General features: G+C 49.9%; 2 protein-coding genes across 3 annotated transcripts; both read left to right on the top strand.

Moving 5' to 3' along the window:
* On the top strand, window positions 1-1,519 carry VPREB3 (V-set pre-B cell surrogate light chain 3). The gene is made up of 2 exons (XM_039868149.1): window positions 1-316; window positions 1,069-1,519. The coding sequence occupies exons 1-2, from the start codon at window positions 112-114 to the stop codon at window positions 1,383-1,385; spliced, it is 522 nt and encodes a 173-aa protein (XP_039724083.1). The 5' UTR covers window positions 1-111; the 3' UTR covers window positions 1,386-1,519.
* Window positions 1,520-2,781: 1,262 nt separating this feature from the next.
* Window positions 2,782-11,033, top strand: ZNF70 (zinc finger protein 70). Of its 2 annotated transcripts, none has more exons than XM_039868455.1 (2): window positions 2,782-2,890; window positions 5,769-11,033. In XM_039868455.1, the coding sequence occupies exon 2, from the start codon at window positions 5,848-5,850 to the stop codon at window positions 7,192-7,194; it is 1,347 nt and encodes a 448-aa protein (XP_039724389.1). In that variant the 5' UTR covers window positions 2,782-2,890; window positions 5,769-5,847; the 3' UTR covers window positions 7,195-11,033. The 2 variants fall into 2 exon arrangements, with proteins under 2 accessions (XP_039724389.1, XP_039724390.1); XM_039868456.1 differs by having other exon boundaries at window positions 2,847-2,866.
* The last annotated feature ends 4,807 nt before the right edge of the window (window positions 11,034-15,840 follow it).

Below are 15,840 nucleotides of genomic sequence, written 5' to 3'. Positions count from 1 at the left end.
ATGTCAGTTATACCTGAATTAAAAAGCAGCCCCCTGCTACAATGTATGTGTGGATTTCTGGCTCCTGTTCTCAGAAGGCCTTGAGGAGCCAGGACTCTCTCATTTGGGAAGATGAGGCCTGGCAGTTGGGCCCCAGACACTGTTCCCACCCCCAATCAACGGGCTGATTTGCATGCCCTGTTGTGGTCCAGTGGCCTCCCCTGCCCCTGCTCTGAAGCACCTGGAGCACACCCAACAGAACAGCTCCTGCCTGCCTTCCCACCTCTGGCCATGGCCTGCTGGCGCTTGGCCCTCCTGACTGGGGCCCTCCTGACAGGTGAGCCGTCCCTGGGCCTGGATCACCTAAGGGCGGGATGGGGTACTGTACTAGTTTCAGAAGGCCCCTGAAAGGAAGCAAATTGATGTGAACAGTGGGAGGGTTCTGAAAAGGGCACTGAGGTAGAGGGGAGAACTGGCTACAGGTGGCTCTGCCCTAGTCCTGAGGCAAGTCACTTCTCTGTGTGGGCCTCAGTTTCTCCATTTCTGAATGACCAGATATCTAGGGTCTCTTTGAACTTTGACTCTTTAGGGTCTGAAGCTGATCACCTTTTGAGTTTTTCACAGGAGAAGCTCAGGTGGGCTGGTCCCTACCTCACAGGGCCTCAGGAACAACCTAACTCCAAGAAGGTCCCCAGTATCTAGTTGCCTAAGGCTGAGCTGATGGATGGTATAGCCCAGGAAGCTTCCCAGGGGGTGGTTACTCTATAGCAAGGGTTTGGAAGAACCAGTGTGACCACAGGGATAGCAGTCTTCAGGGCAGAGGTGTGAGTGGGTAACAGAAGGACCCAGAAGCCACCAGTCCCATCCTCTGAACTCTAAGCCCTCATCTGAACACAGAACCTTGAGAGCATGGCACTAATGGGGGCTTAGGGATCGCCAACTCTGTGCCCCATCCAATGCCAATCCCATGGCACCAGGCCGTGAGTCCTTTAGGAACAGAAGTCTTTTGGGAGTCTAACCAAGCCTTCATGGGACAAAGGCAGGACAGAATGGACCCAGGCCAGGCTTGAGCGGATCTGTCTCTCTCAGTCTCCCAGACAGCCCGGATCCAGCCAGATGCAATACTGGTCTTCCCAGGCCAAGTAGCCCAACTCTCCTGTATGCTCAACTCCCGCCATATGACCATCGGGGACTACGGCGTGTCTTGGTACCAGCAACGGGCAGGGAGTGCCCCCCGCTACCTCCTTTACCACCGCTCAGAGGAGGACCACGACCAGGCCCCAGACATTCCTGACCGGTTCTCAGCAGCCACGGATAAAGCCCACAATGCCTGCATCCTGACCATCAGCCCTGTGCAGCCTGAGGATGATGCGGATTATTACTGCTCTGTGGGCTACATACCCTAGGGTGGAGTGTGGGATGAGTGTCTCCTATCTACGCCCCACTTCTGTCCCTGGCTTTAGGCCCCTCTCTCTGAGCCTTGATTTTCCTCCTCTATAAAATGAGTTAATAATATTCAACATATTAACAGTAACTATTCTGAGGGTCATGAGATTCCTGCTGCTAGTGACTGTGGTTGGTCTGGGAGGGTGTGGGGTAGGGATTCTGGGGATTGGTGCAGCAGAGGAAGCACCTGAGACCCTTGGGGTGGGACCCAGCCTCTCCACTGGCCCCCAGGGGACTCAGACTGGTGGTGTGGCCTTCCTGTGACTGGAGGAGCTAGAGGAAGAAAAAAGGAACCAGTCTTTGTCGCTCCTGGCTCTGCATGGCTGGTTGTGGTGCAACACTTACCTGGTACCCACGGAGCTCATGCTGCTAGCTAGGGGAGGGACACCCCCTGACTGCTACTTGACAGGCAGGGAGGCAGGTGTGAGTGTGTGTGGGCAGGGGGGCAGGTGTGAGTGTGGGGGGCGGGGCACTCAGAGGCACCTGAGGGCCAGGGTGGAGGGTGCTGAAGGCAGGTGGGCAGAAGGCAAGGGCAGAGCAGGCACCATCTGTGTCTTCTACTGGTCTCCTGTGAGAAGACTGTGGCCCCCTGAGGGAGGCTCTGCCACAGGCAGATGGGCCTGTGCGGAATGTGATGGGGCGGAGGAGCGGGGGACATTGCGGGAAAGGGAAGTCTTGCAATCAGAAGCAGAGCTGAGCGTCTGGGAGTGGGCTAGGGGTGAAGGTTCAAGTATACACCCCTCTTCCCTACTGGTTCCTCTAAGAGAAGCCTCATGCCTACAGATCATCCCTCAAATGAAGAATTGGGAATCTCCAGGGTCCAGAGAGGGTCCTGCCTACACTTGCAGCCATCTCCTGGGCCCTCAGACAGCCATTAATCTCCGATTCTGTGGGGGCGGGACAGGCAAGCAGGACCACTGGGCTTGTGCGGGGTGACGGGCTCCGCTCTGGGATCCTTTTCTCCCTTTTCTGAAGACTCCAGGCTCCCCAGCGGCCCCGGGCTTGCCTCCACCCCCAGAGCAAGTGCTGCTGGAACTGGGCCCGCGGCTTTAGGCCGGCTCGCCTTTCCCGGCCTCAGTTTCCTGCCCTGCACTCCCGCCAACGTCTGCCCAGCTGCTTTTCCCCCAGACGGGAAGCCCTTTGAGAACAGTGTAGAGCCAGTGCGCCGACTGGAGGGCCTCCTGATCTATGTGCTTGAGACCCCGAGCCCGGAGGCCTCGCGCTGCGACGACCCTACGGCGGGACCACCGAGACTCCAGGACCTCCGCGCGGCCTAGAGCGGTCCCGGAAGTGCCCGCGGGCGAGGGGAGGGGCTCCGGGCGTTGAGGCCGCCGCGGGCTCCGCGTCAGCTGCCGCGGTGGAGCGAGGCCGCGTCGGCCGCGGGTTGGAGCGGCCCAGGTGCGGCCCCGCCCCGCCCGCCCGCGGCCCCGCCCCGGCCCAGGTGAGCGGCCCCGCCCCGGCCCAGGTGAGTGGCTTCGCGTCAGTCAATGTGCCCACCTGTCCCTCTATTGGCCGTGGGTGTGGACATCCCCATCGATGGGAAGCATGTTGGGGCACTGGCGTCGCCGTCCGGGCGGCATGTGCGGGTCTGCGGCCGCTCGCGGGCCTCCGGGCAGCAAACCCTGACTGGACTGAGGGTCCGCTGGAAGCCCAGGCTCAATAGGCTCCCTGGAGGATGGAGTGACGGATGCAGGAGAAGCCAGGGAAGGCCCGAGAGCGGTTGGAAGCATAGGGTTCCAGACCTTTGGTTTTTCGATTCAAAAATGTTTAAAACATTGTTGGGGACAGATAAAGGATTGCCAACTTTGTAAAAACAGTGGAGACTTCAACGTGTAGGTGGTACATAGGGAGAATGGAAAACCCCTAATGAGAGAAACTTGGAAACACCATGATTTAACAGGTGAATAGAGGAAGAGTTGTAGTCCACAGATACCAAGAAGGAGGGATCCAAGGGCATAAAAATTGCGGGGGCGGGGGGAGTAACTTTCAGAAACCAAGGGAATAAAGTGAGGCATGGCAGTAGGGGTGATTTGTCCAGCAAGCTCAAAACCTTGAGGCATCCAGGTAGGCAAGGTGGGTTTAGTAAAGGGGTGAGCCATGCTGTCACATCTTAAGAGAAAAGCCAGAAACCCCCTGAGTTTTCCATATTGGAAGCTTAGTCAAACAAAAAGGAAAAGCCCAACTCGAGAGCCAGACAAAAACATGTCTGTGGCAGGATCCCCAGGCTGCCAATTTGCAACCTCTGAAATGAAGGGTTTGAGAAGGAGGTAATGGTGAGCAGTGCCAGAAAGGGTGGGGAAGTGAGGACTGAGAAGAGAAGGATTGGCAGTAAGGAGGTCATTAGATGCTAGAGCTGAGTGTTGAAGTCCCAGCTGAAAGTGGAAACTTGAAATCTGTCTCAGTGCCATACACAGTCATATGATTTTCCTTGGCAACATTTAACATTTGGGGAGGAATTGGCAGAGAAAGAATTAGCAGCTAGTCGCAACAGGGCAGAAGGTAAGGAACGTGATGCTAGTCAGAGAGTTAGTTGAAGTGACGTCTATAGTTAATAGATGTCAGATGACTGTAGATAGAGAGGGTCTAAGCTGGACAGGGAAGGAGTGGAACTAGAAGAGGAAGACGGGGTGAAAATGAGGGGATAGTGATAAGGTTCAGCAAGAGAATTGGGAGGATTGGAGATTATGGACTCTGAAGAGGAAGGTAAGAGGAATTGAAGTGAGCAAAGAAGTTTTGAGAATACATGCCTTTTTTCACACCTGGTCTTTCTACTGGCTGAAAATTCATTTAAAAAGATTCCCAAATAGAAATGAGCTCCATCATGACTATTCTGATTAGTTTAATATGTTTTTGAGCCAGTTACTCTCTAAGCTTCAGGGTAAGGATAATAGTAACTTTGTATAGAGTTCTGAGGATTAAATGAGATATGCTTATAAAACCTTTAGTAGTGCCTAGCACAGAGTAGATGCTCAATAAAACACTCTCTTGTTATTATGGTACTTGAGGAGTTTCCTTTTCGCTTACACCCAATTTCTGAATGGGGTCCTTAGGGACCACCACAGTGGGATGGGGGGCTGAGTGGGGTGTTCTAGCTTCCTTCCTTGTTCCTACAAAAAAATAAAACAAACAAAAAAAACAAACACTTCAACCGGTGTAGCCATGCTTTTGTCTATTTTATTTATTTATATCTCCCAGAGAATAAATTTTTTGAGTGACAAGTTCAGGTGCGACGATCAGGTCTAGCACAAAATCAAATGGATTTTCCTCCATTCAATCATGTATTAATTCAACAAATGGTGTGTGTCGAGATGATTCTGTTGTGCTGGAGGCTGGGGGTTCCAAAATGAAGGCATATAGTACTTGCCCTTAGGGAGCTTGCAGGCTGTGGTGGGGACAGTCCTGTCATCCAGGGTGATGAGTTCTGTGATCGACATGTGCACCATGCTCCGTGGGTCACTAAGGGGGTGTGCCTGAGATCCTTAGTCTGAGGGTGGAGAGAGGAGGGGACATTCGGACTGAGTCTAGAAGGATATGCAGTCTGAGAAGGTGGAGGGACCTGGTAGGTGAGGAAAACAGCAGCTCAAATGTTCTTAAGCTGGAAAGTTAGGAGTGTGTGGAAGGAGAGGTGGGAGATGGAGCTGGATAGGCAGTACTGGAAGGGCTGTATGTGAAGGGCCTTGTGAAAGAGTTGGGCTGTCACAAGATCCTAAGAAGAGAAATGTGTTTTTGGTATTTGACTCTGGTGTCAATGTAGAGAATGGACTAGAGGGAGGAATAAAAGCTGGAGGCAGGTGGCCAGTTGGGAGGTTAGTATTGAAATAACCTAGAGGAGTCGCACTGAGGCTTAAGCTGCAGAATGGCAGCAAGGACAGAGAGGTAGAAACCCCTTCAATTAAGCCTCGGAAAATGGACAGGACAGGACCTGCAGGTGAGAGAGGAAGAAGGTCTAGACTGATTCTCAGGGTTCTGACTGGGGCACCCTGCTGGCTGGAGGGGGTACAGCTGTAGGAGGAAAGTGTGCTCTCTCTCTTTCCCAACAAAACCCCCTCCCCAACATCCTCCAGTAGGTGGAGTAATGCCCATTTTCTATGTGGCTCCACTTCCTGTTCTGGCCTACCTTTTGCAACATCTTCAGCCTTTAGAATCTAGACACCATGGTGTGGTTTTGATTCTTTCTTTTTTTGCAGCTGTTTTTGATAAATCGAACTTGTCTCTAACTAGTGGGGTTCATCTTAAGAGCAAGATTGTGTCTCATACTTATTTTGTTATATCTACCATAGATTCTGGCATAAAAAAGAGGCACATACTTGTTGGCTTGACAATATCCCTTGTTTTCTTTTCAGATTGTGAGAACAGTAAGTGTATTTCAAAGAAAAATATCTTTCAAGAAATACAGTCATTGGGGGTAATAATAGGTCCACAATGGAGGTTCCCCCAGCATCCAAGCTTGGTGAGACCTTTGTGTTTGAAGATGGATTAGAGATGCAGCAAGAACTTTTCCCAGAGGAGGACCTGGGGGACTCTTTCCTTCAGGAAAGAGGTTTAGAGCAAATGGCCGTTATCTACAAGGAGATCCCTCTTGGGGAGCAAAACGAGGAACATGATGACTATGAGAGGAATTTCAGTCTGTGCTCAAGCCCTGTTCAGCATCAGAGTATCCCCCCAGTAAACAGACCTCAGGATGATGAAATATTCGGTCCAACCTTCTTCCCAAAATCAGACCTTAGTATGTGTCCGTTAATCCATGGTGGAGAAGAACCCAGTGATCATAATTGTGACATACTGGGCAGGGGGGACACAGGACCTAATGAACCTCACAGAACTGCACAACCAGCAAAACCCTATGCATGTCGGGAGTGTGGGAAGGCCTTCAGTCAGAGCTCACACCTCCTCAGACACCTGGTGATTCACACTGGGGAGAAGCCCTACGAGTGTTGTGAGTGTGGGAAGGCTTTCAGCCAGAGCTCACACCTTCTCAGACATCAGATAATCCATACGGGGGAGAAGCCCTACGAATGCCCAGAATGCGGAAAAGCTTTTCGTCAGAGCTCGGCTCTCACACAACATCAGAAAACCCACACTGGGAAGAGACCTTATGAGTGTAGGGAATGCGGGAAAGATTTCAGTCGGAGCTCAAGTCTCAGAAAACATGAGAGAATTCATACCGGAGAAAAACCTTATCAGTGTAAAGAGTGTGGGAAATCCTTCAACCAGAGTTCAGGCCTGAGCCAGCATCGAAAAATTCACACCCTAAAGAAACCTCATGAATGTGATCTCTGTGGGAAAGCCTTTTGTCACAGGTCCCACCTCATTCGGCACCAGAGGATTCACACCGGAAAGAAACCGTACAAATGTGAAGAGTGTGGAAAGGCCTTCAGCCAGAGCTCTAACCTCATTGAACATCGGAAGACCCACACCGGTGAGAAACCCTACAAATGCCACAAGTGTGGGAAAGCCTTCAGCCAGAGCTCCTCCCTCATCGAGCACCAGCGGATCCACACCGGGGAGAAGCCCTACGAGTGTGGCCAGTGTGGGAAGGCCTTCTGCCACAGCTCTGCTCTGATTCAGCATCAGAGAATCCACACCGGGAAGAAACCCTATGCATGCAACGAGTGTGGCAAAGCGTTCCGGCACAGGTCGGCTCTTATTGAGCATTATAAAACCCACACCAGAGAGAAACCCTATGAGTGTAACAAATGTGGCAAGTCTTTCAGGGGGAGCTCACACCTCATTCGGCATCAGAAAATCCATGCTGGGGAGAAGCTCTAGAAGGAGGAGCTCACGTCAAAGCTTGCAAGTCTGTCCCAGATGGAGCCTGCACCTGATCACTTTGTCTACAAGGCCCAGCCCACCTCTCTGATAACAGGGCTGAACTTAGGTGCTCCTGAGCACTCACACCAGCAGCAAGGCCCCTTCGTGGCCACAGCCAGGTGCCCTGAGCTCAGCAGGTTTACTGAGAGTGAGGGTGGGGTGATAGGAAGGCCACCGGAATGGGGGTGCGCCTGAAAAGAGCTGGCCTTCAGTTTTCTCATTCTCACATTTGACTTTCAAGCCTATGAGGTTTAGTTTTGTCTTCTATTCCAGAATCCAGAAGAGGAAGACACATAAGAGGGAGAGAGTTGAGTTAAACCCATGAAGATGGCAAATGAACTCTTTAACATCACGCTGAAGTGTGATTTTAGAAGAAGTACCCATGCTCACAGCCCAAGTCAGCTAAAGAAAAACAAATCCAAAAATGTAGATACCTCAGCCACAAAAATGGAATCTACTTGGCTTGGGTTCTGGTGGGGACAACCAAAACAGGTCACAGAGCAAAAGGAAGGGCTGAGAGAATTAGTTCTGGGATTGGGAGTGAGGATGCAAGTCCCTGGCTTGGTCTCTTAATCCTGTTCTGCATTAGATTGAGGGTGGTCTCTTTCACAGGAGGGTAGAGGTTGGGTCCTGCAGGCCAGAGGACATTTGATGCCTGACTGACTCAGCCCGCGTCCAAGGCATTAGTGCCTTCTATGAGTATCCCGTCCGCAAGAACCAGGCCCCTGAGACCATGGCATTCCTTGGACGTGAGCAGGGCCTGTTTCTGGTCTCGGGGATATGCGGCCTTATCTCCACCCTCCAGTGCCAGGGGGTGTTGGAAGCAGGGTGATTTGCTCAGAGGTCCAGGTTCAAGTCTCAGTTCTGACCCTCCTACCTGTGTGACTTGGAGGAAGCCCTAAGGCTCCGTTTTCCCATCCATGAAATGGGAATAGTGGGACCTGGCCACATACCTCTAAAGGTTGGTGCAAGGCTCCCATTCACAATGAGACCACACATGAAAGTGTTTTGGCAACTGACATTTGAGGACGGACACCAAGAATGATCCATGCCTCACCCAGGGACACTGTCCCCGCAGACCAGAGAGGCCTTCCCAAAATGGCAGTGCTTAGAGCAGGCCCTTATTATACCAGGCTTTCCCTCATTTCCTTAGGCTCGCATCCGGGGCTGCGAGTTCCCTGTGATGTTTTCCGGAGGCCACCCTGAGCATCCCTGTGGCGGCAGTGTGGTCCACGTTCCTGTAATTCTGTCTCTCCCACCACCACCTTGCCAACTGATATTCACCCCAGGATTATTTAAAAAGTAAGCCCACATCCCACGTGGACCAATTCGATAAGCATCCCCACAGATGGGCACAGTGGCGTGGTTTTAAAGCTCTCCAGGTGGTTATAATTGTCCCGGCACGTAGCCAGGCTGTGAGCCCTGTGCTAGGTACCCATACAGTTCCACCATCTCCCAAATATCAGGCTGCCAGCCCTGACTGAGTAGAGCTTGAAGGCGGCCGTTCTGTTTCAATCCCCCAGGAATGGACTCTGGCAGTGGCGTCTCTGGTTGGTTGATAAGTGTTTGTCCCAGGTCCTCGCAATGAGGATCTTTAGTACTGGCTTTCACCTGGATCCCTCAGAGCTAGTGTGGGAGGAGGCAGTCTGAGCTATTTTGAAGTTTTCCAAAAGTTTATGGCTGGAATCCCATGAATCCATGGTGGTAATGCTGGTTATTGCACTTAATCGGAAGCTCAGCTTGGCAGTTACATATAGTTTTGATGAATAAAAACAGGAGAGCCATAATTGTTACTGAGCAAGTGGGGCTCGATAGCCAGAGATTTTAAAACGACAGGTCTGATGGACTGGAGAGATCACCTCTGTCCAGTTCCTCTCTTTGCTGTGTGAGTATGTGAAACATTTAACCAGAACCTGTTGCACCACCACGTCCTGGTCACGTGGCACCCGCGCATTGTTGGCAGGTGGCCCGTCCCTAGGGTCTCCAGGCATTTACCAGGAGTGGGGAGAGAATGCTGAGACTCCTGCTTGGCATGGGTGGGACAGCAAGTTCCCTCCAAGATCTACCTCCTTGGCAGCCCCACCACCATTCCATCTTAGCTCTGGCCATGCCTGTCCCTGTTGCGCAGTCGTGTTTCCTATCTTTAATGTCTCCCTCCGTGGACTTCTGCACACCCCAGCCAAATTGATTTTTTTTAAGCATCACTTTGCACATGTCACCACTCTCCTTAAAACCAACCCCTGGGGGCTTTTCTGCACATAAACCCCACTTTAGCTGATTTAGTTTACCCACTTTATAGCCACATGTAGTTCATTCCAGCCCCTACCCAGATGTCCTCTCTGCTCACTTTCATCTTCTCTCAACTGATATTACACTGTTCTCACATTTTGGAGTATGCACTTTCTCTTCCCCTCAACCCCGTCTCTTTTCTTCCCCTTCACAATTTATGTGACATGAGATTAAGATCCCTTTCTGAAGGGTTGACAGAGTCTCACATAAGCATGGTAAGACCAGGTACTTCTCTTTTTTGGAAGTGTGAACAGAACCTAATTCTTTCTGTTCTATTTCTTTCACTGTTTTGTTATTATGTATTGAGATTCCTTTCATTTTATTTAGGTTCTCAGTGTAATCTTATAAGAGATCACCCTGGTAATAGTTTAATCGTCCTTGAATTTAGTTGTTTGCTTTTGTTTTTGTTGTCTTACCTTTTTTTCTTCATGGCAGATGCCGTCGAGTGTTTTAAATCTCCAGCTCAATTTTGTTTAGTAATCGAATTGTTGCATCAAAGCATATGTATTCCACTCTTTTCTTTCTTCTTTTTTCCCCTTAATACTTTACATTTCTAAGATTAATTATTAATTACATTTTTAATATTTCTAGTAAATGTGGGTACTTTGGTCTACAGTTTCTTCTTAGAAGTTTTTCTGCACTCCATAAGTTTTTTTTGTTTTTAGGAATTTCCTTTTAGCCCAAGTGTTATTATTTTTTATATATTTCCAAGTGACGAATGTTTAAGTCATTGCTGTCATTTCTTATTGTATTGTGGTGTCAACATTTCTAAGTATCCATAGAACTTCTTTGGGCCTGAATATTTTTATAAAGCGTTTGTGTACTCTCAAGAAATATGTTTTTACTTCATCAAGTCTGTTAACCAGGTTTTAAATTATTTTATTCAAATCCATACTTTCTCTTACCTTTGTTTACTTCAGAGTTCTGAACCTGGGGTCCATATACTGCCTAGGAGTCTGCGAGCATGCAGGGTTTTTTAAAGGTTGTGGACCCCTAGGGACTGGACAAAGCTATTTGGTTATGTGCATGAAGGAATTGTTATGGGAAGGGATGCCTGTAGCAGTCCACACATTTTGGAAGAGCTCAGTGACCCCAAAATTGTTAAGAACACTCATTTACCTGATCTAATTGTAGTCTGATTTTGTGTTTTCTTTATATATTTGTTTATCTTTAATTACTGTTCCTCTTTTATGTATGTTGTTGCTATGTTAGTTGTGCAATTATCTCAACTCCTTTTTGAGAAATAGGCAGGGTATAAATTGTCAATAAGTAAATACCATGATATTTGGGGTATATATATATATTTAATAGTGATATATTGAAAACCGTGCCTTTTAGTGCCCTCTTTGCCTCTTTTAATGCTCATAGCTTAAACTTCTCTTTAAAAAATATAATTGAAGCCCTTTGCATTTGCATGAGAGTTTATTTAGCTCAGCATTTTATTTGAAATTTGTGTATATATTTTGCCATATATCTGTAACTTATAAACACCAAATTGTTGGATTTTGTTTTCTGATTCTTTCTGTAATTCTTTTCCTTATTGTGTAAGTTCTGTCATTAGCATTATTGTTTAAATTAAGGCATAATTTATGTTCACCTTAATATTTTAATTTATATTAACTAATTCAACCCAAGAAGGGCATGCTCATTTGCTCCCCTCCTTCCCTATGAGTTATTAACCATGTGTGGAGTATCATTTCTGGGTAGACCACAGGTCTGTCATTGGGCTCACCCAATCCTCCCTGCCTTCATCCGTGCCAGGCTCTGTCCTGAGCCCATTCTTTAAGTCACAGCCTCTGGCTTCAGCATCCTTGGCTGTAACGTGGAGAAATGATGCCACCTCATAGCCTCGTGGAGCTCAGAGGACTAAGGAATACAAACCTGCGTGGCCAACTGAAGACATAGATGATTATTATGCTATTAATATTTTGAAGTATTTCTTTAATTTTCTGTTCTTACTGCCAAAGTTCTTACAACATAACAGAAGATTACATTGTGCTTTACTTTTTAAAAATTCTACTAGATGTAACAAAAAATTAGACATCATGGATCCATCTCACCCTCTCGGAGTGACTCTATAGTCATTTGAAGAGAGGTGGGGACCCTGATCTTGTACCCTCCATCCCCAACACCTGACTGTCCTAAGTGTGTCCTCCCCTCAACTTTGCAATTTCTCCCCTACCCTCCTCCCATGGTAGGGTGACAGCACCGTCACAAATGCAAAGGCTCCAGAAGATGGTCACTTCTGACCACCCCTGTTGCAGGTAGGGAAATAGGCCAATGACTTAGCAAAGGTGTGGTGATTTAGTGTCATATCTACCCTGCGGTGGGGGGAATGACAGTTCTGGATGTCATGCTGTTGCCCTGGCCAGTTGCTGCCAGGGCTTCTCAGGGTGGCAGATGGTTTAGGCACCAGCCAAGGTGAAAACCAAATGGCCTCAATCGGCTCAGGGTTGCTCAGTACTCAGGGATGAGTGGACAGTCGCCAACGTCACATGAGGGGAGTATATTTGCCAGAATGCTGATGCGTTGATTTACTAGGGCTGGGGAAAGAAATTATTTTCTTGGGGGGGAACCCTAACTTCATGTGATAGCCCAGGAAACCAAGTCAGAAGGGTGCCACGTGGGTGTGGGATTGGGGCTTCGTGAGGTGGGCCATCCCTCCCGCAGCACAGGCCATCGGAATGCTGGTGGGGGAGCGCGTGCTGGAGATGTCCCAATGTTTGTCGCCACACCCCGTTCGCCCTTGCGGATATCCATCACTGCAGTCATATCTGCTCCCTGTCCCTGTCGGTCATCACCCTTTGAGGTCTAGAGTGCCCTCTGCTGGTGGCCAGCAAACACTTGAAAGGCTTTTAAATCTCAAACCCAGAAGTGTCTTGTTGGCTTTCAACCTCTACTGACTGTGCTACTACCCTCAGCCAGGCTATCTCTTCCTCCCCCAATAGGTAACAGGAAGCACCTTTGTTTCTCCTTTCTGGGCCTCACTTAGGCTTCTAGCTCCCGGAACCCCAGAAGTGAGAGAGGGAGTCAAAAGCAGCCATGGAGTAATGTGCTCCCTCCATAATCTTCACGTCCGTTACCGTGTCTCCTGGAAAAGAGAGCAGCATCTCCTGTGGTCTCAGCCCTCTTTCTATTGCCTGTTTTTACCTTTAATCTGCTGATCTCAAAGCCAGGAATCTAATGCCACCTCGTCATCTACCTTTCGTTCATCGATACCCACAAGTCTTGCACTTAATATCATTTAATGCAACCGCCTCCGCTTGTCTGCTTATACCCACCTGGGGCTACAGTGGGCCCCTACTGCACAGACTACTCCCTGGCCTCCCACCCCTGGCCTGACTTTCCCACCAGCCTTTATTCTCTGAGTAGCCAGAGTGATTTTTCTAACCTGCAGTCTGATAGGCTCATTCTCTTCCTCAAACACCCACCTTGATTTCTATCTACACCTATGTCAAAGCCAGCCCGCAGCCCCTTCCCAATCTGACACCTATTCTCTGAGCCAGGGCCTCCATGCTCCAACCACACTGAGGAGCTCATTCCCCGAACATGCCTTTCTCTGATAGGAAGAACATCCCTCTGGGATACCCCTTTTCCACCCACAGAAGGAGCATGCGCCCAAGAGGAGGAGTTCTCTTCCAAGGCACCCCACCAAGCCCTTCCCCAGTCCTGTGCTGTATTCTGGGTGTTAGGTGCAGTTGAAACAGGGAAGAAGGCCAAGTTTAGCATCAGGACCAGCCTTTTGGTTTTTGGAGAATAAGAGATTAAAGAAGGTCCACTGTTACACTTTTATATCATCTTAACACCTGGCCTATTTGCATATCTCTTAAAAACAGTGATTGCACAAGCACCCCACCTATGGTTTTGCCCAAGCCCTCATCTACTACAGCCTAACTCCTGACCGGGGTACCCCAGGCCTTGTGTAGAGCCTCACAATGGCTAAAGCTCATCTCCTCCTTGATTTTATTCCTGTTTAATGGGAGCCGGGGCTCAACAGAAATTTGAGGGAAGACTGGTTCATGTAAGAGTGAAGAGGGTCGGTTTCAAGATTACGACTGGTGACGTTATCATTTCATGTTCTCAGGCACCCATGGTGAGGATGCTGGCAGGAGCCGGCCTCCCATAGTACATGGAGAAAGAAAAGTAAAAGACCTTGAGACCCTTCCCAGCTCAGACCTGGGCCGAGGCGCTTGGTGGCCTTGGTGTTGTGACATGGACCCCTTCTCCGTCTGGGCTAGTAGAAGCTTCCAGAACTGGAGCCACCTCCCTCCTCCCCAGCCTAGGGAGAAGGAGGCACCTGCTGCCAGGGCTGGTGCTGGTTGGGATTTCTGGTTATATCAGGCATAAGGGACTCAGTTTTGCCAGGCCAGCTGCACCGCCTTAGGCCGCTGGGGCTGGAGCAACCCAACGATAAAGGCAACAACAGTCAAACACAGAGACAATCAAAACGTCCACTTTCCATCTGACCATCCTTCCCTCCAGGGAGTGATGTTCCATCATTATCAACCCAGCTGGACAGAGGGAAACTGAGGCCCTAAGCCACCAATCCTTGTTGCAGGGACCTGGCCCCAAGTCAGTTCTCCTCCTGGCCCTTGGTCACTTCCAGCTGCTCAGACATTGCTTCTCATGAGACCCCTGCTGGACGCTGCCTGCATGGATTCTGTCTCTTACACGACACCATTCACTTATCTATTGGGCTGACTCTCATGTTCCTCAAATGTGAGTGCTCTGAGCAAGGCTGTGCCTGTGTTGCCCACCGCTGTGTCCCCACACATAGTATGTGCTCGAAAAAGAGATGTCAGATGGTTGACTTTGCTTTGGGCAGTGTCTGCACTGAGGTCTCATCCACACTGGGCCTTGAGTCCTTGCAAAGGCTTCTGCAGGAGGTGCCTCTCAAGGACTTGGTACAGCAGTGTTTTGGAGGGGACCCAGCCTCCTGGCCCTGTGAATGCTGGTTTGGGATGCTCTGTGTGTGCAGCCAGGGCCCTGGGCCGCCTGGCCCTGTTCCTCCCACACTTTTCCCTCAGGAACCACAGGGAAGAGGTTGATGTACAATCTGGCCTTGGATGAACCAGGGAGAGAGGAGGTACTCAAAGTCTGGTCAGAGGTCATAGAGACCCCAAGAAGAAGCTGATGTGTCCAGAGGGAGAGGGTGAAGGAGAGCCCACTCCGAGAGATGTGACTGTCATCACATTGTGTCTTGTGTCACTAAACCTATGGACACTATTGTGGACATTCGACTGTTCTGTAGATACTCCTGGAAGCTGTATTTTCATGGTATCTGAAAACCTGAGTTTAGACCTTTGTGTTGGGAAGTGGGCATCATTTTGGGGCATCCATTTCTGGTTTGTCTTTTTCCTGGTAAGTGTCTGAGTCCTCCTGAAACACAGGCTGGAGCCAGACACCCCCTTACCATCACTGCCCCTCTCTTCCCCCAGACCTCTCTGCCAAATACTATTCTGGGCTCTAGTTCTTCAGGTGGCTGTGGAGGAAGCCACATTCCCCTGCTCCTATCTGACTCAATAGCCTCCCCATCCCTGGCCACCAGGAGAAAGAGGCCTAGGAGGGAGGGGTCTGTTCAGGTCACACAGAAAGGCAAGTTGGGAGCAGGCCAAAACCCCTCCCTGGACCTACCACTCTTCTGTTCCATGAGGGGCTTGCTCAGCATGGACCCACCCACTGCCCTGGAGTCATCACTCCCATGGACTGCCCTGGCTTTAAGCTAAGCAGGAAGCCCCAGTACGACCCTCACGGTCAGCGTACTCTCTGTGAAAAAGTCAATGACATCCCTAACAGGAACTTTGAGGGTCCATAAGGGACTGGATGAGCCTGGAGAGATGCCTAGTGACAGCATCCACCACACGGGGAGATGCTCGTGCTGCGTCAGATGCTCCCTGGGCTGCGAGCTGACCCCAGGAGCTTGATGACAATGGTGGGGGTGAGCAGTGGTCTCCAGATCTGTCCCCTGCAGCATGTGAGCTCTTGCAGGGCAGCTCGTCTCCATTTATTTGTACCCGCAGCCATTCTCACCTAGAGTTGTTGAATGAGTGAATGAATCAATGAATGAATGAGACATCATGCAGGGCTGAGGAGCCATGGCAAGAGCCTGGGGGGCAGGACAGCCAGCAACTCACCATGTGACCCTGGGCAGCTCCAGCATTAGAGCCTCAGTACTCTCATCTGTGAAATTGGGACATAACACCTGCTCCTGCTGTGCTTGGACTCAGAGGGTCTGTGACTCCCCTCCTGCTTGCCTCCTGTACCCACTGAGTCAATATAGATTGAGGAACCTAGTCCCCCCACCCCACAGAGCCT

This window comes from Pteropus medius, unplaced genomic scaffold (assembly GCF_902729225.1).
Source record: "Pteropus medius unplaced genomic scaffold, Ma_sr-lr_union100, whole genome shotgun sequence".
Taxonomy (NCBI): domain Eukaryota; kingdom Metazoa; phylum Chordata; class Mammalia; order Chiroptera; family Pteropodidae; genus Pteropus; species Pteropus medius.
Note: the sequence above shows the minus strand (reverse complement) of the source record. Positions and strands in the feature narration are given on the sequence as shown.

What these genes read in the sequence shown, in the direction of transcription:
- ZNF70 (XM_039868455.1), top strand. Translation starts at nt 5,848, where the DNA reads ATGGAGGTTCCCCCAGCATCCAAGCTTGGTGAGACCTTTGTGTTTGAA.
- VPREB3 (XM_039868149.1), top strand. Translation starts at nt 112, where the DNA reads ATGAGGCCTGGCAGTTGGGCCCCAGACACTGTTCCCACCCCCAATCAA. An exon ending in GACTGGGGCCCTCCTGACAG is followed by an intron (nt 317 to 1,068) that starts GTGAGCCGTCCC and finishes TGTCTCTCTCAG; the next exon opens with TCTCCCAGACAGCCCGGATC.